Here is a 24,218-nt window from a genome sequence, read left to right on the forward strand (position 1 = left end):
CTGCTTGGAAATTCTTTCTCTCCCCTTCCCTTCCTCCTTCCCTGTCTCCCTCTCTCCTTCCCTTCCTCCTTCCCTCTCTCTCTCACTCTGTATGTGTTCATGTGTGTGCAAGTGCTCATGCTGGTGTGGGTGTTTACAGCCACGTGTAGACCTGAGGTCAGCATGGGTGTCCTTGCTCAGCACCGTCTGCTCTGTCTCTCGGGACGGGGTCTCTAACTGGCCTGCAGTTTACTAAGAAGGCAAGGCTGCTTGGCCAGTGAGCCCTGGGGCTCCTTGTCTCTACTCGCCTAGCACTGGGATGTCAAGTGATCACCACCCCTCTTGACCTTTTCATGTGGCTTCTGGGAATCAAACCGTGGTCCTCATAAGTGCTTTTATAATCCTGAGTCTGCTACGATTGACGGGCCAGAATAAGCTATGAATTCCATGTATGAACAGAAGCCCTCCCTTCAGCAAGCACCCCTTCTAACTTAAAGGGCTTTTGGCCTTGACTCCTAGGACAGACTGTGAAATTAGCATTAGGAATGCCTTTCTAAGCCTTTCTTCTTAGCGGGACTTGACATCAGCTCTGAAAATCACTTCTCTGAAACCTTTCTTTTTATGGTCTGAGAATGAACTTGAGAAAAAGAAATGATCTTCCCGGCTAACTGTTAAGATTCACTGGCTAGAAAGCACACCTCTGAAGTCTGAAAAGTCAACACTTTCTGTAGACACAGGCAGCTGTCCTCTTCAGTTCTACTCAGTGTGGCTACAGACCTGGAGGTAGAGACAAGTCCCCCTCCCAGAACGAGGCTCTTTTACTTATTTAAGTAAAAAGTGCATCTGTCTACCCAATTTACATATCTTTGTTAGGACTTTTCTCTAGACTTTATTTCTGGACTCAGCAGATGGTACATCCAGAGGAGAGTGAAAGTTATGTGTCTTTAAATTCTTTATCTTTTCTTCCAAAGCTGAGCTTCGAGACTCTAGCTGCCTGAGCAAGGCCCTCATCCATAGAGGAAGATCATTTCTCTGTGTTCTCTCGTGACTACAGAAAGTGACTTTAGATGTTATGGTCATTTTTCATCTATGTGAGCATGTGTGGGAAGAAGGAAAGAGAGGTGAGAGAGACAGAGAGACAGTCAGAGAGAGAGAGAGAGAGAGAGAGAGAGAGAGAGAGAGAGAGAGAGAGAGAGAGAGAGAGATTGTGCATTTTTTGTAGCCCAGGTTGACTTCAAACTTGCTATATAGCTGAATATGACCTTAACTGTAGTCAGACTTTCTTTCTTTTGGGACCCCCAGCCTCCAAATAATGGCATGGAGACTATTGTTATTATTAATTATTAAAGCATGGCCTTTATCTTAGGCTTGTTCCCAACTAGTTCTTATAACTTAAATTAACCTGCTTCTATTGATCTCCAGTCTGTCATGTGGCTTTTTACCTCTCCTCCATTGTATGTCTGACTCCCTCTCTGTCTCTCTGGCATCTCTCTCACACACCTAGATTCATCCCAAGTTCCTCTCTCTGCCCAGAAGTCCCGCCTAACCTCTCCTGCCTGGCTATTGGCCCTTCATCTCTTTATTAAACCAATCGGGTGCCTTAGGCAGGCAAAGTAAAACAGTGACACATTTTTACATGGTTTGCTCAAATGTCTCACAACATGTAACTTTTAATCCTCCTGCCTCTCCCTCCTGAGTGCTGGGACTCCAGATGCCACCATTGCCCAGTTTATATGTGTTAGGGATGGAACCCAGGACTTTGTGCATACTGGGTAGACACTCTGCTAGCTGAGCTACATCCTCCATCCCTGATTTCTTTTGATTTGCCTTCACTATCAAAAAAATGTCTATTATTAGAATGATCAATGGTATTCATTTCCATACATAATTACACATAATTTACATCTGTTAGTGAACTGTTTTCAAGTTAATGTAGTGTAGTATCTTTGGAACCTCCCCCCCCCCCGCCCCCGCTCCCAACAAAAGCTCTGTGCCAGTGTACTGCTTGGGAATGAGTTGAAAGTCTTTTTTTTTAATGAATAACAATGAAAAATGATACAGTGGTTTAATGCTTATCTTCCACAAATCTATCATACTCTACATACAGTTCAATGTTTACCATAAACCACAAACCTTTACAGAGAATTTATTATGTGTAATATCTTGAATGAATAATGGAGAACAGATAGATGATTATGGGTGCAAAACCTAATTGAGAATAAAGAGTACCAGTGTCTAAATTAGTGACAGAAACCATTAAAAAAGAACAGTGGAACTCAATAGGGCACAACAGATAGGAAAAAGTATCGGCAAGATATGCAGCACTGAAATTGAATAATTTCTTTAAATTTGAAGCTTATTAGAAAACCTGTCACCTCAAAATGATCCGTAATAGTGCTGATGTTTTGAGAGCTCATGGTTTATGAAAATATCAGAGCAGCTAGTAGACATGCCCTTACATGAATTAAACTTGAAAATGTATGGTAGTATTAAGAGTTGAAAGTCTTTAGCTCAAGGTCTTGTAGGACAGACCGCTTCTCCTTCAAGGGTGTCAGACTGATACCACTTCCTGTTCTATTGAATTGACTAGTTATTTGTGAATTAACCAAATATTTTTTTATGATGGTAGTGGTGGTGGTGTGTGTATATGTAGAAAGAACATGGATATGTTTTAATTTGGTTTCTTAGTCTTAATTTTTTTCCATTGAACAATTTAAGCCTTAGTTATAAACCTAAACAGACATTGAAGTTATTGGTGGGACTCACAACAGCCATCTTGCTATTAGTAAGGAGACTCGGACTGATGCACCTACTTTGGACAGTGATTTTTATGGAAGCAGACAGACTCCTCCATGGCCGCCCTTATCACACCATCGGCTGTAACCTAGGGCATCTGGGTGAGCTTCCACTTTCCAACTCCTGCAGCAACTGCTCACTGACGGACAAGGGTGGAATGCATTTTCTAGTCCCCTCCTGGCTCTCATGAGAAAGCAAAGCCTAAATAAAACACATGTTTACAGTTGTTCTGTGTCCGAGCAGGTGGCAGCCCAGTGCATGAGCTCAGCTCTGACCTAACTACTTAACTACTTAACTCCCCGACTTAACTACTGTGGCGACAGCTGCAGGTGTCCCATCCCCAAATACATCAAGTGCACTGGAATGTCCTTGGCCAGCTTGCAACTAAATCTTAATTAACTGGGGCTTCCCAGCAACGATCTGGGCTTTTGAAACCTCTATCTCTGCTTGCCTTTCTGACAGTTGTTTGTAGTTTGGTTTTTTAATCTGTTGAATATTCTCTAGAGTGAGCACACATTGCTGAGCTTAATGCTTTTGTTCATCATCCTTATTTGTGGCCACTCTTCTAAAAAAAAAATATGGGGTCAGGAGGTGGTGGCACACATCTTTAATCCCAGCACTTGGGAGGCAGAGGCAGGCTGATCTCTGTGAATTCGAGGCCAGCCTGGGCTACAGAGCAAGTTCCAGGATAGCCAGGGCTATGCAAAGAAACACTGTCTCAGAAAAAAATATGCCTTGTGTGGTGGTGTATGCTTAGAATGCCTAGAATCTAGCACTCAGGAGGATGACACAGGAGGACTGAGAGTTCAAGACCAGCTTGAGCTTGACTTTGTCTCAAAAAAAATGAGGGTTGCTATCTAACTCAGTGGTGAGCACTTAGCTGCCATGCATAAGGTCCTGGGTTCAAGCCTCAGCACAAGAAGATAATAATGCCTAATTAGACCTTCAAGAAGATGCAATGTTTGTCTAAGAGAGAAGAGAATGATCTGGTGTGAACCTCTGTGCCCAGAGATGCTGGTACCCCAGCTGTGCCTTGACCAGCAGATACGGTCTTTATTCAGTCCCCTGCCCTCATACCGGTCCTCTAGGATAGGACGACATACATTGTATAACTTGTAAGATGTTCAGAGGCCTGACTTTTTAGAATTAAAATGTTGAGTTCCATCTGCCCTTAAAGCAAAAGAAAGGAAATATTTCCTGGAGAATATTTGCTATGTCCCATTATTGCGGAAGAAGACAGTGGGGGGTGTTCTTCACCCAATAAAAAGAGCTGGTCCTAAAGCAGTCTACGTTTCAAGGTTAGCCAGTTTGTGTGCATGCATCTGGCTCTTTCTAGAGAAGTTCCTGGAGGAGGAAGCATGGTTGGGGATGAAGGCAATAAAGGAAACACACCGTGGGGATAACATGAAACCAAAATCCCTTTCCAAGGATCCCAGTTCTCAGAGCCTTCTTCCTTCTCCCTGGAAACCAGCTTAGCTGAGGAGAACAGCTTTCAGCTTTCTGGTTCTGTGCAGAGTGAAGATAGACACCTGACTGTAGCATGGTTTTTAAGGGGACAGAGAGAGACTTCCTTTCAGATCAAGGCCAGTGTGCTGGGCTCTCGAGGACAGCACTACCTGGAACATTATTTCAATGCAGTGACTGCTCAACAGATAGTTCTTAACTGTATTTCTACAGTCTCTCCCCACTCAGAAAAGCATCTTCTGCCGGGCAGTGGTGGTGCACGCCTTTAATCCCAGCACTCGGGAGGCAGAGGCAGGTGGATCTCTGTGAGTTCGAGGCCAGCCTGGTCTACAGAGTGAGATCCAGGAAAGGCACAAAGCTACACAGAGAAACCCTGTCTCAAAAAAACGAAACAAAACAAACAAACAAAAAAAAAGAAAGAGAAGCATCTTCCATACACTGAATGTTAGCTGTCAAGTTGGTATTATTGAAATTTGTCTAAAATATAAAAAGTTTTACCATTTATGCTTAAATTATCAAGGATTTAGGTTGGGAGGACCAATGAATACTTTTTGTTGTTTTGTATAATGTTGATGAGATTGTCAGACCCTCTAACTCTTCCCTTTTAAACATTCTGTTCACAGGGATAACATGGCTGAGGACTCTAGTTGCTACTCTGGGAAGACTAGGCATAACCATGGCCTTTGAAATTGTTTATTTGGTAAATTCGGAGTTGTACCCAACAACATTACGGTAATTCTGGCATATATGTTGCCATTTCTTCTAAGTAACTATAGCCAAATGTTTCCAAGGTTGATGATATGTTAACCTGGGCTCAGTTCAGCCCCATAAGACAGCAGACTTTGAGTTGTAGCTTCTGTTTTCCACCTGCTGCATTTGGTGACAGAAGTATGTCTTGTGACAGTAGCTTGAGACGGAGCTGTGAACTGTGAAAAAGGCACTAACCTGGGGACAGAAAGCCAGCTAGCATGCCTGCTTAGACTGTAGGTTAGGTCTGCATTCGCCAGCAGCACCCTGAATCGAGGCTAAGCCTTTTCTGACATCATTGCCTGTCTTGCTCTGTGAGCAGCTGGTTATGAAAGGAGCATTCATGGGCTTGTGCAGGTTGGCTTTCTTGCCTGATGCTATATTCCTACAGGCGTACCTTGCAGGGTACCAAAGTGACATTTGAGCGTCAGGGACTGGCAGGCTATGGAGCTGCTGATGGAGAAACATCTTTTCACCAGCGCTGGAGACACACTCCCTCCCTAGCCTCACTGCCGAACAGTACAGAAGGGGAAGAAAGGCTTGTTTAGAGCAGGAGACAGTAGTAGCTGTCAAAGCTGGAAACAATAGAAATAGTACTGACACAACTCCTGTAATTTAGTATGTCAGAATATTTTTATTATTCTGAATTTGTCTTAAAAACTTCCATCTGAAAGTATGCTTTAATCTTCAGGAACTTTGGGGTTTCGCTCTGCTCAGGCTTGTGTGACTTTGGGGGGATCATAGCTCCGTTTCTACTCTTTCGACTAGCAGCTGTGTGGCTAGAACTACCTCTGATCATCTTTGGTAAGAATTCGTTTGTGTAGGAGTGAGTGTGTGTGTGGAGGGGTGGTGCACATGTGTATGTAGGTGCAAAGGCACATGTGTGCACAGGCTTGCAGAGGCCAGAGGTCAACCTCTGGGGCTGTTTCTCAGGAGCAATCCACCTTGTTATCAAGACAAGGTATTCTCATGAGGCTCACCAACTGGACCAGGCTAGCCAGCCGGTGAGTCTCAGGGATCCATTCACAACACTAGAATTACAAGTTCATGCTACCACTGTGCCACCATGCCACCACACCACTATGCCACCACGCCACTATGCTACCATGCCACTATGCTACCATGCCACCACACCACCATGCTACCACTATGCCACCATGCCACCATGCCAACATGCCACCACATCATCATGCTACCATGCCACTAAGCCACCATGCCACCACACCACCATGCCACCACACCACTATGCCACCACACCACTATGCCACCATGCTACCATGCCAGCATGCTATCATGCTACTATGCCACCATGCCACCACACCACCATGCTAACATGCCACTATGCTACCATGCCACCATGCTACCATACCATCATGCCACCATGCCCCAATGCCACCATGCCGCCACACCACCATGCTACCATGCCACTATGCCACTTTGTCACCATACTACCACACCACCATGCCACTATGCCACCATGCCACTATGCCACCATGCTACCATGCCACTATGCTACCATGCTACCATGCTCAGCTTTTGACTTTTCTTCTGCAGCTAGAACACAGGTTCTCATGCTGTGTGGCAGACATTGACTGACTCATGTACATGCTAGTCTCAAGTCCTCTCACTTATTCATGCATGGCAGAATCTGTCATGGTCACTGAGTTGCTAATGACGACATCCATCCCATCTTTGTATGACTGTTCTGGCGTTAAAGGGCCAATCTGGTTACCATCACATTCCAAGTGTTAAATGGCTTAAAGTCACTCTACATTAACAGGTGGTAAACAGTGTTCATGTCAGCTTCCGTTGTTAGGTTCTGAGTTAAAATCAGACACTGTGAAATTCTTCTATGATATTGGAAAATTAAAACATCAGTTTCCAGAGACCAAATTTTAGCTTCATTTTCTTATGTATAAAGATGGGCCTAAAAGCTAATTGTATCTCCTAAAATATTCAATATCTAAATTTGCTGTGATACTAAAAATGCTTTGTTAAAAAAAATAGAGGACACAAAATTACTTGTACATGTACCCTGATCACCCATGTCCCTCAGGCGTCCTGTGTGGGGATACTGTAGACTGGAGGCCCACAGCCCATCTTGTTCTAGTACATTGTGCAATGAGGTCAGGCTGGCGGGTTGACATGCGCACACAGGCGTGTTGACACCATGGGAATGGGCAAAGCAGAAAGCCAGCTCTTTATTGTCAGGAGCCAGTTGTTAAAGCCCACCAGCACATCACTCAGTCTCTGACGATGGGAAAGGAATAGTAGAGAACGCATTTTCCACAAATTTGCAAAGCCCTAAAGAACAGCAAAGGGAAGTGGTAACCAGGGGTTGGTATGGGGTCAGTAGCTCATGGAAGAAGAGGGTTAGTATGTTTGAACACTCTGACAACAGACTGAAGATGTCTGGGTAGTGGATTAAAGACTGCGGTGAGGAATCCCCAAAGACGGGCATAGACGAGGCTTTGCCCGGAAGGAGAGTGTCCTTAGACTATAACGTGACAGGAGACTCACAGGAAGACAGTAGGTAGAGGGAGCTCCTTCCACTGACTCTGTCTGCCCAGTGAACAGCAGAGGCCTAGAGTATCTGGAACTTGCCAGATGCACTTTAAGCATGGCCACATATCACATGCAACCTCACAGCCCACATGGTGGCACCCGTAAGACTGCATCACCTAGTGATGTCATGGCTGCGTAGTTTACTTGCATCCACTCCATGGTGGTTACACAATGAAATCACTACATTTCCCAGTGTATGTCCCTACCTTTACATGGCACCTGACTGCTAGTGTACACCCAGAGCACAGGGACCATAATCTGTGCAGAACTGAAGAAGGTGGTCAGGATGAGCAGAGGAATGTGGTTGTTGGAGGCACGTGAGGTCAGGGAGTACGTGTAGAGGTGGGAAGGGTCAATCTGTGTGTTCCTGGGTTGTCATGTCTCTCCCCATCTGGCAGGCATCCTGGCATCTATCTGTGGTGGCCTCGTGATGCTTTTGCCTGAAACCAAGGGCATCGCCTTGCCGGAGACAGTGGACGACGTAGAAAAGCTTGGCAGGTACTACATGAGATTCAACACTCCCTAAATTAAAGCATTCTGTTAAGCCATGGGGCATTGATTATCCACAAGGGAAATGGCATTAAGTCTTCATTTAATACCTTTAAACATTCAAAAGATTAAAACGGTTGATGCAAAAGAACTTAGAGCTATAAAAAGAATGTGGGCTATTTTTAAAACGTGACTGAGTAGCATTTCCTAGTAAGGTGTTAAAACTCAAGTGATTTAAACCAGGGGCTAGTGATGAGGCAGCGACAAAGCCCAAATGTGCATCAGTGAGGAACTGATGGAAAGATGGCAGTGCATCGGAACATGGACCACCCTCTGAGAGGAAAAGAAGTAGGTCTGTCTTATGGAAGTACACAGACATTCCTCAAGACCCATTACAAAGGGAAATGCAAGCAATGGGGGTAGTGTCGTTTCAAAAGAAGCCAACAATGCTACATGGGAACAATTATGACAGATAAAAGAGAGCTGGATTATTGATAGATGGGAATGAAGTAAGGTAAATGATGGTACATAGAAATTAGATAAAATATAAGACAACAGATAAAATGATTACTTGATAAATACATAAGTTAGAAATAAAGATAAGGAAGACAGTAGATATACAGATGATAAATAAGTAGATAGATAAATAGATAGGTAGACAGACAGACAGACAACAGGAAAGAGATCAAGTTTTGGAGGGAATATCTGTATTGTTTTCTGGTTATATGTTGATTAATTTCCAACCAATACGTAAATTTGAAGAATTATATCAACAAAAAATTTCCTATATACATTTTTTTACCATTTCCTCTGAAATAATCTCACAATACAAAGACAGAAATGTGAATGTGTAATAATTTTTTAAATGGTCAAACAGTAATCTTCCCCCAGTGGGAAAGTCTGTGAATGGCAAGGACATAGGAGGAGGGCCGGCCTCTTTCTGTCTACATAATTCTGTAGTGTTTAATCGGTTTCAATTAGATGGCATAGTCCGGTGTTATTTGCATACTTAACAAATAATTTAGTGCTATATTAAAGTAAAATACATTAAAGGTAAATAATCTTACTGAGGCAGAAATTAAGGGTAGACATCTACATTTTAAAAGTTACCAAATAGATGCATTTTAAAAAGACTCAATTTTATTCCTCTCAAAGTGTTTTTTTCTCTTTGTTCATAGGCTGGGAAGAATGTAGAAGTTCATGATTTTAAAATATCAACAATATTTTTTAAATACCTATATGCCCCGTGGTTTTCCATATGCTCTTTCCTTTAATACTCAAAACAATTTTGTAAAGTAGAAATTTTTTCATTCCCATTGGGAAATCAGAAAGGCTTTCCTATATGTATCTAATGATGCTGATGCAGTTGGGTGCTCTGAGGTGACTGCATTGTGTGTGGTTTTATTTTATTCTGCATTCTATTGTGATATATTCAGAAGAGTGAAGAGCACTCTGGTAAGACTGGAAAGTCCCTTCCTGAGACCTACACCCTTACCCTCTGCAGAAATAGGCAACCATTGTGAGGGTCTCATGAATATTCTACCAGGCCTTGAAAACTTTGCAAGGTGACTATTAACTTATACTGTTACCTCTTGTCCTGTTTTCTGATCCTGTTTTGAAAAACTGGTTAATTAATCAATCACCCCAAAAACTTTCCTAAGCAAAGTCTATTTTATGAGCAAAATAAAACCTTACTCAATTTCCATTGGTTGCCTATCGATGGGATGGGCCAATCAGAGGACAGGGGAGGGTCCTGTTGTCCCCCTCCCCACCAAAGGAGTCAAGCTGATTCCTGTACTGGTTTGGAATATAAATGATGGGCAGCTCCACTCCTAGCTCTTCCTGTCTGCTCTCCAACAGAGCTGTCAGAAGTTTGAGGTGGGGGAGAGTTCCTCCCACTTCATAAAACAAAACTACACTGATTAAAGTCGCACATTAAAATTATTTCAACTATAGGAAGTCCTCCTGAGCCTTCTGCCAGGAAGGCAGGGCCTTGCTCTTCCCGAATGGAGAAATGTTATCTTTGTATTATTGTAGCCAATTGCTTGGTTGGTGTCAGGGTACAGGCTCTGAGCCAGGAGTCAGGGTACAGGGGTGCTGCCCCCACCCCAAGTTACAGTCATGCTAGAGGACCAGAGGATAGGAGAATGTTCACAATGTTCACCACTATTAAGTGAAGCGAGGGGGCGCAACGAGGAAGGAAATTGGTCTGTCTTAAAATAATGAATCCAGGGGCCAAAGGGGCAGCTCAGTGGCTATGAGCACTGACTGCTCTTGCAGAGGATTGGGGTTCAGCTGCCAGCACCCACATGGTGACACACAACCACCTGTAACTGTAGTTCTAGCAGACCCAACTCCTTCTCCTGACCTCCTTGAGCACCAGGCACACACATGGTGCACATATGTACATACAGGCAAAACACATACAGAATAGAGAAATCTAATTTAAATATATATATTATAACATATTCTAGTATAAATATATACTAATATGTAATATAATATAAATAAATCTAACAGAAAGTATATTTTAAAATATTTTTAAGTTCCACTTAGTGATGGGTATTGCTCAGGGGCTTATGTGTGCCTCGCTTAGGTCAGGGTTATAGACCAACAGCAAGAAGGAACCTTGTGCTGGATGAGGACGAAGCCTGGGAATGTCTCTCTGTGACTCCCAGACTGCCAGGATCAGCAGAAGAGGTGTAGTCCCTTCACATTGCCTGCCTTACTGGTGAGCCAGCTCCAACAAGAGGCCCTGCCCAGGCTTCCCTGTGATGCATCCTACAGATGTCAATAGCCTGTGTGATAAAGAGAGCAAAGCGCTTGTTCCTGACCCCAGACCACCCGGGGCCAGGCTTTCTAACCATAGAGCTCTGGAGAAGAGCAAGAGAAAATCATTTGAGTTCCGGACTCTCCCACCAACTCATTCATCCTAACATTAGGTTAAAACACTGGACAAGAGAGTGAGATTTTTAAGAGTTAGAAGGATCTAAAAGGTTTGTGGGGGAAAATCAATTACTCAAAGTATTACAGAAATATACAGAGAAATAGACAAACAAAAAATTTTAACTGGGCACAAATTCTCACTTTTTCATGCTCACAAATTTCCATAATAGAAAATGGAGTAAATTAATTATGCCTAGTCTCTACTTTTTGGAAAACCATATTGTGGGGCTGGAGAGATGAACTCAGCTGTTAAGAGCATGTACTGTTCTTGCCGAGGACCTGGGTTTGGTTCCCAGCACCCATATGGTGACTCACAACCCCCTGTAACTCAGTTCCAATGGATCCAGCACCCTCTTCTGCCCTCCTTAGAAATACACACATTTACGTACGTGGAGACAAAACACTCGTACACACAAAACAAATCTAAATTCTTTTAAAAAAAAGAAAAGAAAAGTATAATTTACAGTTTTACAAACTAAGATGGCCCATAATTATTTACTATAAATTGAAACTACCTAATGCCAGGTTTTAAATCCTATTAGCATTCTTCCTTCGGAAATCAGACAGGATTGATCTCTTGTCCACAGCTTGGATCTAAGCCATGCCATTTTGTAGAAATATTAAGGCACTTGTGTGGCCCTTACATGGAAAGTGAACCTAGAGCCATATCTTACTTTTGCAGTGGGAAAGTTAGGGGACCACATGGGTGTGTTTGATAAAGCAAGCCAGGCTGGGGAGGAATAACTAGGCTACCTTCTAGTGGTGCTCAACCTTCCTTCCCAATGCTGCGACCTCTTAATACAGTTCCTCACGTTGTGGTGACCCCCGACCCTAAAATGATTTTCATTGTTATTCATAACTGTAATTTTGCTACCGTTATGAACTGTAAAATAAATGACCTGATATGTAGATGGTCTTCAGCAAACCCTGTGAAAGGGGTCGTGACCCCTGGGTTGAGAACCACTGTAATCTAAGTCACCGCATGATCTTTCATGAGGACTTCCCCTGTTCTTTTTGTCTTTTCAGCTCACAGTTGCCTCAGTGTGGCAAGAAAAAGAAAACCCAGGTTTCCAGTTCTAATGTCTGAGACCCCTACATCGCCTGGAGGACCGGAGCTGTGTGGGTACCCCCCATACCCAGGAGAAGCTGAGCCTGGTGGGAATATGCCTGTGTGGTGTGCTCGGCTCCTCCAGGCAGTGCCCTGCCAAGGAACCTTAAAGCCGGAGTATTTTGTATGCTATAGGATGAGTGAGGTTTATCTTGCTACCCAAGCTTCTGGGAACACATAACCTTTGACCTGTTTAGCAAAGCGCCTGTAAGTACACAGATTCTGCCTAGGTTTTCTTTGTTGGGAGCGATGTCTCTGACCAGTGGGTTAAGGAGAGATGAGAGAGCCTCAGTGGGTTCTCAGGACAGCCCCATCCCGGAGGCAGGCTGACCAACCCAAGGACTGGCATTGTGCAGAGAAATGTGCTCAGCTGATCTGATCAAGACAGCAGCGAGCTGCGCTCTGAAGAGTCTGAGGACTGCTGTGTCTGCTTCCCTTGAGCTCCGAACACACATCTTCCCAGAGCCAACCTGTCAGGTGCCACGCCCGTCCCTGTGTCCCGTGTGGTCCCCCGCCCCATCCATCCTCTGCAGCCTCTGAGGTCCCAGGCCCCAGGCTTGACACAGTTCCCTAAACAAGAACACATCACAAATCTACAACACATTTTGAGAACCTGGCTATATTATTATGAGGTCATATTGGGCTCCCGAGACCCCTGATATTTTGTGCCCTCCCTCAGTGGACCCTTGTAATTAACTAAGGAAGAGAGAACATGGATTATGATTTCTTGGGTCTTAGAATTTGAAAAGTAAAAGAATAATTACGTCCCATTTGTGAATTCAGTTCTAATGGTGCTTGTGGCTGGGAGTCAAAAGCACACACAGCCTGTTTTCATTCCATCTCAGCACTTTTGACTTGTCTTGACGGGGTGGGGAATTTATTTTCATTTAGAGGGAAAGTCAATTGTATCCACACTTAAAAGAATTAGCAGCTACTTTATAAGTGACTTAAATTAAATGTCTTTTTCCTTTTAAATTAAGGCTTTTCAAGTGTGAGACTCAAATGCGAACACAGTGTTCCCGTTGTGTGCTGTTCTCAATATATTTTCAGACTCGGTATGGTCTGAATTTTTTTGTTTGTTTGTTTTTACTTCAAACTTGGTGTGGACAGGCAAAATTTGTGCTAAAGGGAAGCCTTACCAATATGGAAGAAAAGAAACTGTGTATGTGGAGAATATATGTGTTTCTGATACCATAGAAGATGTGTGTGATGAGTGCAAAACAAACATTTTAACCCTTAAAGCACGTGAGAACCGAATGGGAGTTTTCAGGCCCTCAACAGCCTTTTGGGTGTTCGATGCCACACCCACGCCGCGTGCACGGGCATTTATATTGTGCTTTCCAATGCGTTTCATTTCTGCAGCACAGCTCATGCTCACTTTACAGTCGCCTTTGGATTGCATTTGGAGTTGACAGTTGTGTTTCATAACAATAAACAATTTTTAAACTGTTTTTAAAAATATCCCTCCCTTTCTCCTCCCTCTGAACATGTGCCACAGTAAAACACTGTCCCATGGAACAGTGTGTGTCGCTTTCTGTCTCCAGACTGGGAAATAACACTGCTTGGCTCTTGGTCTGTTGTTCCTTTATGGGCTCCTGGCACGGGTCACGCATCGGATGTGACCCGCAATAACGTTCAGGCTCTCAGCTGCTCTTGTATTAGATTTCCACTGCCTAGTCTATGCCACAACTCAGCTATACAACTCAGCTTCACATCCCGGGATCTGGACTGGAGCCCAGTTGTCGGTACCAGATTTCAATCCCCAGAATAGAACTCATTCTCCTGACTGCTCGTACATGTGGCAGCATTGAAAACAATGTTCTCGGTGCCAGAAAGGGAGACATTGAAGATGTGTGTCAGGCTGTCGTTAGCTGATGAGGTCAGTGTACAAGTGACTTATTGAGACCTTCAGTTCTCTTTTTGGTGACCTTACCGTCTGCTTAGTCCTATGGGCAGCTGGCCCTTAGGAAAACAAACTAAGTCACTGCAGTCAGTTGTTTTTACATTGTTAGGGTGAATGAAGAGTGTGAAAATATTGAAGACTCCCCTTACCCCCAAAACTAACTCAAAGCAAAGTAAGTAGAGAGTTTATTTTCCACAAATGCCATAGCAGTGTTGGTCTATTATCACAAAACCCAGAAGTCCATAGACAGGAAGAAATTTACCCAGAACAATACAAAAAAGGGGCCAAGCGGTGACGGGGTTGGGGGTTTGGTGTAGTGTCTCAGTTTGATTACTGTCAATTATTTCCAAGAAACCTAAGTCCTCACCCCACATTTCAGCTTCTAGGAAGTTTTAGTAAGTGGATGTTGTGCTCTGCCTCCCGTCCCATTAATTATTTTTCATCACTTCTTCTATCCAATTAACGAAGCGTGAGACACGAACGTAGACACCGGGCTTATTGGGGCGAGCACAGCCAAGACCCCACGAAGTGACTCCTTGTAAAATATACTTGTCCTTCTCGAAGCAAACCAGAGGTCCTCCACTGTCACCCTAGACGGAGGAGGAAAGAGTACATATGAGGATTGAGCTACGCCTTTCTATTACGGGATGTCATCTTTGTGTTGGTTTCCTCTACTGGCCCTGGGCCGTCAAGACGGGTCAACCCAAGTCCATGTCGGTCTCTTTTCTTACCTGGCAGCTGTCGGTGCCACCAGACAAGTTCCCGGCACAGAGCTCGGTGGATTTGACTCTGCCGTTGAGATACTCGTAACGGTTGCATACCTTGTTTTCAATCACAGGCAGCTGGGCCTCCTTGAGAAGGCCAGCCCCGAAAGTCCCTGTGAGGAACAGTAAAGACGTGGTTAAAAGTCTAATACGGGGTCCCCAGGAAACGTCCAGAGGACAGAGTGGCAGTTCTAGAGCTCTTGTTTGTGCGGTTGGGTAACTCAAGGACGCACCGCTAACACCTTTTAGCCTTTTCGGTTGTAAACGTTATACAAGATGTTACGTTCCCAAGACCTGCCGTGGCATTGCCGACTTCTTCATGGTGTCGGGGCTTTGCCGTTCATCCACATTTTACTTCTAGTTTAAAACAAAAAACCAAATACGTTTACTATACAGAGAGCTTTAAAAATGCAGTTGCTACTATTGTTCTTTTTCAGGCTCTCTGCGCTTTGTTCACCACCTATATAATACTGCTCCAGTTCAAATCCTGCCTCCCTCCTCATTAGAGCATAAGGATGGGGGGGCGGGGCAGAGGCCAGAGAACATCCTTAGGTGCCGTTCCTCAGGCACTGTCCACTTCCCTTTTGAGACAAGTTCTCTCTCTGGCCTAGAACTCACCACGGAGGCTAGGCTGACTGGCCAGTAAGCCCTAGGGACTGTCCCTGTCTTTACCTCCCCAGCACTGGGATTACATGTGGGCCGCCATACCCAGATTCTTTGACACGGGTTCTGGGAATCAAATGCTGTTTTCCAGATGGACATACTGAAACTTCTCCATGTTCTCATAGATAATCCTGTTTTCCAGATGGACATACTGAGACTTCTCCATGTTCTCATAGATGATCCTGTTTTCCAGATGGACATACTGAGACTTCTCCATGTTCTCATAGATAATCCTGTTTTCCAGATGGACATACTGAGACTTCTCCATGTTCTCATAGATAATCCTGTTTTCCAGATGGACATACTGAGACTTCTCCATGTTTTCATAGATAATCCTGTTTTCCAGATGGACATACTGAGACTTCTCCATGTTTTCATAGATAATCCTGTTTTCCAGATGGACATACTGAGACTTCTCCATGTTTTCATAGATAATCCTGTTTTCCAGATGGACATACTGAGACTTCTCCATGTTTTCATAGATAATCCTGTTTTCCAACTGGGCAAGCCCCTTGCCAGGTAAGCACTTTACCAATTGAGTTATCTCTTCAGCGCCATAGGAATTTGTGTGTGTGTGTGTGTGTGTGTGTGTGGTGTGGGGGGATATGTGTGTGGCGTGGGGGGATGTGTATGTGTGTGCATGTGTGGTGTGAGGGATGTGTGTGTGTACATGTGTGATGTGTGTGTGTGTGTGTGTATGGTGTGGGGGGATGTGTATGTGTGTGCATGTGTGGTGTGGGGGGATGTGTGTGTGTGCATGTGTAGTGTGTGGGGGATGTGTGGGAGGATGTGTGTGTGTACACATGTGGTGTGTGTGTGCATGCATGGGTGTGGGTGTGTGTATGTGCATGTGTAGTGTGGGGGAGATGTGTGGGAGGGTGTGTGTGTGTACACGTGGTGTGTGTGTGTGTGTGTGTGTGTGTGGTGTGGGGGAAGTGTGAGAGGATGTATGTGTGTACACATGTGGTGTGTGTATGTGTGTGTATGTGCATGTGTAGTGGGGGGAGATGTGTGGGAGGATGTGTGTGTGTACACGTGGTATGTGTGTGTGCGTGTGCATGCATGGGTGTGTGTGTGTGTGTGTGTGTGTGTGTGTGTGTGTGTGTGTGTATGTGTGGTGTGTAGGCCAGAGGTCAATCTCTGGTGTCATTCCTTTGGATGTTAGCTACCTTACATTATTTTTGAGACAGAGTCTCTCACTGGCCTGGAAATTGCTCAGTGGGCTATTCTGGATGGCTAGTGAGTCTAGGAATCCACATGTTTCAACCTCCCTAGAACTGGTATTACAAATACAAACCACCAGGTCTGTATTCATGGTTCTGGGATCCAAACCAGGTCTTCATGCCTGCATGGCAAACACTGACCGACTGAGCCGTTTCCCCAGCCCCAGGCCATTTTAACGAGGCCACCATCTCTCTAATGGCTTAATGGAGAGTAGCTGCCTAATGACCACGGGTTTCCTCTTGCCATGAGGGAAATGTTCTGGAAACACGACGATGGTTGCACAACATCATGGATGAACTACGGGCATTTCAAACAGTCCACTTTATGTAGCATATGTTTATGGCCTTCCCAAACCATAAAAAATAACTATCTTTTACTAAGAATGAACTGTTCTAGGAACAAGCTGGTGGTATAGTATAATTTCATTTAATTCTTGCTCTAGTTCCAGGAAGCGGGTACTTCTATGATTCTTGATATGCAGTGAGGGAAATGGGGCTTAATGTGGTCGTAGTGTTTACCTGGAACTTGGGCTATGAGGTCAGTGCCCACGTACTTCTTTACTGGGTTCTTTGCCTCCTCCTGCTCACAAAGGCTCTACATCTCTATCCCTACAGTTTATTATCACTCCATCATATTTTCATATCTCAGTCCTCAGATGTGATATACACATATTTATGGTCAGATTATTTTCTAGACTGCTATGACAGTTAAAAAAAACCCACTAAAAAACATCAGCCCTTAACAACCTTATGAGTGTCCACATTGCACTATTATTAAAATACTGTAACTTTTAAAAAGTGAGCTAATGTGGTAGGTCATAAATCGTTCTGTTCATTCTCTAATTTCTATTTCTTTGGTAATTAAGGGGAGGAGGAGTTCGTTCCCTTACTTGTTTTATGAGTTGTATTTCTTCTTTGTATGAAAGCTGCTGCTTTTGTGTGCCAGACTGAAACTGAACCCTTGCAGATCCACCAGAAGTGCTGCTGTCCGGATGGACCCACCCAGCCAGGACTTCTCAGCGATTCTGCCCAGGACCCAGCTTTCCAGTTTGCAAGAGTTTTGTAGCATACCTTTGTTTTGCTAGCATGGAGCAGCCGAGAAATAATGGACAGTCCCTTCCCCAGACACTGTGACTAGACTTGTCTTGCGTTCAGAAAATGTGTAATCTGTCTGATGATTGAAGGAGCTAGAAGAGACTTAAGGGCATGGGACCAGATGGGACACTGCTTGAACTAAGTGCAGGAATGGAGGCAGTACCTCTCTCATAATACCTGGCTGAATGTGAATCTGTTGAGGAGTCACTACTCTTGTTCACTTTTTGAACCCTGAGAAATCCACCGCCGGGTGACAGGAAGTTTATGTGGTCCGTGAAGATATGCTGCCATCAGGTGGCCAACGTCAAGAAGGCATCTTGTAAGTGGCCTAGGGCAGAAGCTCTGTTGGGAGAGACCACTAGGCTAAGTCTAGCAGTAGCAGGACCTCTGAAAATCGGAAGGACATCAGAGGGGCCAACCTGGATGAGTCCTCAGCCTCAACACCAAGTCAGCATTGAAATATAAAAACCTGATCAAGTCCAGGACACGAAGTGAAGAGAGGGAGAATTCCGATCTGAGAAACTAAGAACACTGATTGACTTGATGTCATTATTGATATGGAGAGAAATTGGTGAGCGAGCTGGAGTCACGTGACTCATCTCAGTCCGGTTACTCTCCTAAGAATCATTTTCTCAGTAGATGTGTTATAGGACCAGAAATGATGGAGAGCTTAGTACGGGATGGTGTCAGAAATCTGCGGTGGGGTAGGAAGAAAAGTGAATGGGCTTGGGGAATCAGGCGCGGCTGAGTTCAACGCTCTGGGGATGTGATGATGATAATAGTGATGGTGGAGGTGATAATGGTGACAAGGATGACTGTGATGGTGGTACTGATGGTGAGGTGGACATGTTGACGGTGATAGAGATGATTGTGATGGCGGGGATGTCAATGATGTTGGTGACGTGACGGAGACCCGGATGGTGAAGGAGTAGTGTTGATAGTAATGAGGATACTGATGATGAAGTGGGAATGTTGATGGTGGTGTTGTTATGGTGATGATTTGTGGTGAGGGTGGAGACAGTGATGATGGTGACGGTGAAGTAGAAATGTTGCCGATGATGGTGACAGTAGTAATTGTAACGGTGATACTGACGTGGAGGTGGGGATGTTGACGATAGCTATGGCGGTGGTAATAGTGATGGTGATGAAGGTGATAACGATGCTGAGCCAAAGATACTGATGACAGTGATGGTAACGATGACAATGGAGATTATGGTACTAGTGGTGATGATGATAGTGATGATGGTGTATTAATTATACCATAATATTAGTAACCACAATGACCTTATAAAGTAGTACACATGGGGACACGGATGCTTACAGAAGTTAGCTAACTTCCCAGTGTCACAGGGACACTGAGCTAGAACTTACTACCAGATACTTGGGAGTTTGGGTCCATCTCTAACCAAGATACTTTCCTGTCGCCATGCCGAAACAGACCACACTGAAACCATAAACCAAAAGAAACATTCCTTCCTTTTGATCACTGCGCTACCCCTCCCTTACCCTTCCATGGGCCTGTGGAGGGACCTACTCTTTCTTCCTTCTGGGCATGAGTGGGCCTTACTCCCAGCTCTAGAGCAGACCATGTAGCATAGATCTGAGCCAGGCAGGCATAACTGGTTCAGAAGTGGCTCATGACTGGAGTCTGAACTTTTCAAGCTAGGCAGGCTATTGTTGCCACTGAGAAAAGTGGCATCCTTTATTCCCAGTGACAGAGTCACAATAACTCAACAAGGAAGGCATTCCCGTGTGGCCAGAGTCTGAGGCCTGGTCCATCACAAGAGTCAACCAACTTTCTAGATCACTAGGAATTTCCTTCAGTTTGCCTAATTCAATTTAAGTTGGATTTTCTGTCACCTTGTGGAGAAGAGTCGCATTGGATACAACTGTGCTCCATCTTCAAGAGTGGCATCTATGACACACGGAACACGAGTGACACTTTACTCACTTCCTCACTGGTTCCCCCACCACAGTCCTCCAGCATGTTCTCAGCCTAGGAGACCGTGAGTGGGATGTCCCTGATTATCCGCAACTGTGATAGGGAACCTGGGCTCCTCTCCAGGTCTCTGCAGCCAGGAACAGGCCTGTGTCCCTGCTGTGTGACCACTTGTCTCTGAACATTGCAAGACACTAAGAGCAACCTAGCGCTTCCCTGGGAGGCACATCAGTTACCCAGACTCCCCTTCCTCGACCTCAGCGCTGCAGAATCAGAAGTGTGGTATGGGAGACTGGAAATCAGTGAAATAGGGGAAGTCAAGTTTGGAATGATCTAGACTAGTAGTTCTGCTTGTGTGCATGTTTGTTTTCAAGCCACAAAATCTTTCTTTGAAAGAAAGACTTCTCCAGAGGACAGAGCCAGCACACTCCTCAATACTCCTGAGAGGGAGACCCTGTTTGTAAGGTGTTCTTACTGTTCCCACAGTTGAGGCAGCTTGCTGTATCTAGTTATCATTAGGCATATGTAAAGAGAGAAGGAGGAGTCCCCCAAGGAAGTACAGATTCTGATAGCCGAGCCTGCATGGAGGTTGCTTTCCAGCTCTGACCCCATCAGCTGTATCTAGACATCTAGGGCCTTTCTCTTCTCCCCAAAATGCCAGGCTGTCCCCACCCCAACTACCTCTCACACAAATAAGTATGTGAGTATTTGGGGAGACAACTAGTTTAGCTACAATTTTTGTTGTTATTGTGTTACAACATATTTGAGAACTCAAAATAGTAAAGCCACATGAAAAGTGCAGGCTAATTGGCTGATTGTGCCAAAGCCCTCTCTCCCCAGGAAGGGACATTTGTATTGCAGCTGTAGGTTAAAGGTCTGAGGGGCAGTCCTTCTCCTCCTCACATCTTGGTGACTGATTATGGAGATGTAGCAAGTGCCCAGACAAATCCAGAAGGGGACTGGACCACACACATTCCCATGCAGGACTTGGTACAACTCGCTCCAAATTGTTCCCTTTGTCATACAGTCTGTAGGTCAAAGCCAGTTTATCTTACCTTGAGTTTCTCCCCAGCCAGTGATGTAGCAAAGTGTCCGGTCAGCAACCACATAATTTGCAGATGGCAGACAAGCTGGAATGACTTTATCGGTGATGATGGCGGGACTGAAAGGTAAGCACCGAATGTTCCATCAACTGCTCTGCTGGAGGCCTCCACCCTTCACTTGCAGATCACCCACAGCCTAGTGTCACCTGACTCAATGTCCCCACATTCTCTGAGCTGATATGTCTTTACTTCATCGACGCAGAACAATAGAAAATCCTTCATTCTCACACTGCCCTACAGTGTATTCTGAGCTAAATGATCAGTTGTGGGAGAGTATCTATGTTTATGCACATGTGTCCACGCAGGTACCAGACACACACTTGTGCATTTGCAGATAGAGGCCAGAGGTTGATGTTGGGAGTCTTCCTCAACTGCTCATCATCTCGTTTTTTTGAGACAGGGTCTTCCACTGAACCTGATGGTCACTGAGCTAGTGGGAATGGCTGCAGTGAGCTCTAGGGATCCATCCTCCTGCCTCTGCCTCCCCAGTGCTGGGTTGACAGGTGCACACCTTCATGCCAAGCTTTTGACACGATGCCGGAGATTTGAGTGTGGGCCCCATGCTTGTGTGGCCAGCACTTTGCCGACTGGTCAGCCCTGTCCTATGTTTCATGACTTACAATTTTAGATGGTGCCATCCTGTGGATGGCCCATCTAGATGCCACCCAGCTACACTAACACCGAGAGGTATTTGGCCAGAACAAGTTGCTCCCTCTCCTCCTCAGTTAAAAATGATTAAAATGGTTGTAGGAATCCAGGCAAATGGTACACAGCAAGCGAGAAAGGAAGCAAAATGGCTCTGTTTTCAAGGAACCTGCACCTGCATAGAGTTCCATGGATCCACAAGCGTTCTAACTTTGGTTTCTTCAGAGCTTAGTGAGTTCAAGAGGAAAAATGACTGGGAATGAGAAATGCTGTTTTCATAGAGAATCCACCTTGTCTCCAGCTTTTCCCGGCCCCCAGAATGATCAAAACAGACTCAACCTCTCTAAGGGATGTCAGTCACAGGCTCCTTTACAGGACACCAAAGACCTTAGGCCCTCAGGCTGTGAGGTGTGGTGAGAACACAGTAAAACCCAAACATGCCTCGGGCTGTCAGAGAACAGGATCCTCCCATTTGTTGAATTACTTGTCAAGCCATCGAATGGCCCTGAATATCTGAGAGGGCCACCAGGACAGGACAGGTCATGTGTTTGCTCATTTGGTGGGGTGCAATGGAAGGTTCTGGGGCACGTGAGGGAGATGAGCTGCTTTATAGAGTCATGCCCCTTCTTTCCTTCTCGCGCATCAAAATGCCCCAAGACATCACCTCTCAGTTTACAGCCCAGAAACGTTGCCCTGTGTTTGAGACCAGACCTCCCTCAGGAGCTTGCACTGGCTGGACCAGCCTCTGTCTTTTCCAGAATCATCTCCCTGTCATCTGGAACCCATCGGGCACAGCTAATGTGCTCCGCATGCCTGCTGCCTGTCCCAATTGAGTACTTCTCAAAATAGCGGTTTGTGAGCTGTGTCCACGGGGACCTGTTTCCAAACATTCCTAACTCTATGGCACAAGCCTGATCACCCAGTGTCAGGCTTTTTAAAAAAAAAAAGACACATTTCAGTAGGAGAAATAGGGCCAAAGGAAAGAACAGTGGTAGAACTTGTGTTTGTGAATTGTGTCTTGTTCCATTCTGCTCTTTCCTATGTGGGCCTGTTTGTTTGAATGTGTGTGTGTGTGTGTGTGTGTGTGTGTGTGTGTGCGTGCGCGTGCGCGCGCGTGCGTGCATGGGATGCAAGCTGAGACCAGAAGAGGGTGTTCGACTCAGGTGCTTAGATTCAGAAGAGGGTGAAGTTTTGGGTGGTTGCGATCTACTTGATGCTGGGAACCAACCTCTAGGCCTCTGAAAAGGCAGCAAGCCCTCTTAAGTGTTGAGCCATCTCTCCAGACCCACAACATTTGTGGGGTTTTATTTTGTTGTTGTTTTGGCTTTGGTTTCTGGTTTATTGGGATAAGGTCTCTTTTCATAGCCCTGGCTGTCCTGGAACTCACTCTGGAGACCAGGTTGGCCTCAAACCCATAGAGATCCACCTGCCTCAGCCTCCCAAGTGCTGGGATCAAAGGTGTGCGACACCATGCCAGGCATGTGATTATAGTTTTTTATAAAGTGCTTTAAGATACATAATCTCATTTGATTCTCTCAGCACATTATGTCAAGAGGACCTTTGTCAGCCTAGGGTAACTGATGGTGAATGCGTATTAGCTGGTGAGCATTAGGTGAGGGAGACGCCTAGGTGATAGGACACTTTGCATTTTAACTCTTTCTTCACGTGGGGAAACCGAGTCCCAATTCCCCTTTCAAGAATGGACCTGTAGGTGTGCAGAGTTAGGCTGGATCCTTGTTTTCTGATTAAGTTTACCCCTGTTTGTCCTAAACCCCATGCTTTTTACATCCTAGACAGCACTTCTCTAACCCCGTACATGGTTGTGGCTCATAAAACCCAGCATGAACCCCTGCCTTCACTCAGCTTGGGTGCAAACCCCAGGGAAGCTAACCTGGTTAGCTTCAGCAGGGCCATGTCAGCTCGGTTGGGTTCCAAGAACAGTTTGTTTACTTGTATTTGCTGAACATCTGACCCACGAATGTCTTCTTCATGTGCACCCAGGACAACCTTGTAGAATGACGGTCTTGAAGATCTAGAAAAGACGGTGACATCAGAAACAGAACATAGTCCACACCCTTCCCTGGTGCCTTCCTGTGCCACACACTTCGCAAGGCCTCCCAACACATACAGCCACCAGAACCTGTGACTCCTGGTTGGCAAGAAACAGGGTCCCAGGTTTGTTTGAACCTGTGATGTTCTTGACCTTGGCAGGACCAGTGCCTGCCACTGAGCAGATCTGTTTCTCCAGGCCCAGGCTCTGCTCTGGGTCCTTTGCAGATTTCTTTAGAACTATTTCCCACTTGCCGGGTTGTTGTGGTGACTGCTGTGGACTTCTGCACATACACACTCCTGGGTCCCTTTATATACTACCATGGAAGGCAGGAAGGCAGGGTGGGAAGAAAGGAGGGAAGGAGGGAAGGGGGGACTCAGTCTTTAGGAGGAGACCTCATGCCAGCTACCCATGGAACGTACTTCTCCAAGCAGTGTGCAGCGGTCAACACCCACTCCGGGGAGATTAAAGTTCCTCCGCAGAAGTGCTGTCCAGTGAGTCTAGGGGGGGAAAGCAAGAGCTTCCATTTAGGCCAAATGTTTTGTTTCATTCAATGGCACAGAAGATCAGAAAGACAAGTTCATTCCCAGAAGAAAGGGCTGCCAGCCCATGCACAGAATGGTGGGAAAGTGCACCATCTATCTACCCCACTCTTAAGATACCTGGGAAAGTATTGGGTGCCACCTCTCCCCATGGAGCAGAGGCAGGGGCTCCATTGTGAAGTCCTGGGCCTGCGCTT

At 45.2% G+C, this 24,218-nt stretch overlaps 2 protein-coding genes across 4 annotated transcripts in view; one reads left to right on the forward strand and one right to left on the reverse strand.

Annotated features, from left to right (window-relative positions):
- Positions 1 to 12,781, forward strand: part of Slc22a3 (solute carrier family 22 member 3) — a 94,747-nt gene extending 81,966 nt beyond the window's left edge. The window contains exons 8-11 of the mRNA XM_059272841.1: positions 4,863 to 4,971; positions 5,678 to 5,790; positions 7,950 to 8,049; positions 12,013 to 12,781. Of these exons, the coding sequence (XP_059128824.1) occupies positions 4,863 to 4,971; positions 5,678 to 5,790; positions 7,950 to 8,049; positions 12,013 to 12,073 (383 nt within the window). The 3' untranslated portion in view covers positions 12,074 to 12,781. The remainder of the gene's footprint in view (positions 1 to 4,862; positions 4,972 to 5,677; positions 5,791 to 7,949; positions 8,050 to 12,012) is intronic.
- Positions 12,782 to 14,218: 1,437 nt separating this feature from the next.
- The window catches only part of Plg (plasminogen), a 41,343-nt gene continuing 31,343 nt past the window's right edge, over positions 14,219 to 24,218 (reverse strand). For all 3 annotated transcript variants that reach the window (XM_059272402.1, XM_059272404.1, XM_059272403.1), the window contains 5 exons: positions 23,902 to 23,979; positions 23,321 to 23,461; positions 20,737 to 20,843; positions 14,729 to 14,874; positions 14,219 to 14,587 (listed from right to left, as the gene is read on the reverse strand). In XM_059272402.1, the coding sequence (XP_059128385.1) occupies positions 14,426 to 14,587; positions 14,729 to 14,874; positions 20,737 to 20,843; positions 23,321 to 23,461; positions 23,902 to 23,979 (634 nt within the window). In that variant the 3' untranslated portion in view covers positions 14,219 to 14,425. The remainder of the gene's footprint in view (positions 14,588 to 14,728; positions 14,875 to 20,736; positions 20,844 to 23,320; positions 23,462 to 23,901; positions 23,980 to 24,218) is intronic.

The sequence above is a fragment of the Peromyscus eremicus genome, chromosome 8b (genome assembly GCF_949786415.1).
Source record: "Peromyscus eremicus chromosome 8b, PerEre_H2_v1, whole genome shotgun sequence".
Taxonomy (NCBI): Eukaryota; Metazoa; Chordata; class Mammalia; order Rodentia; family Cricetidae; genus Peromyscus; species Peromyscus eremicus.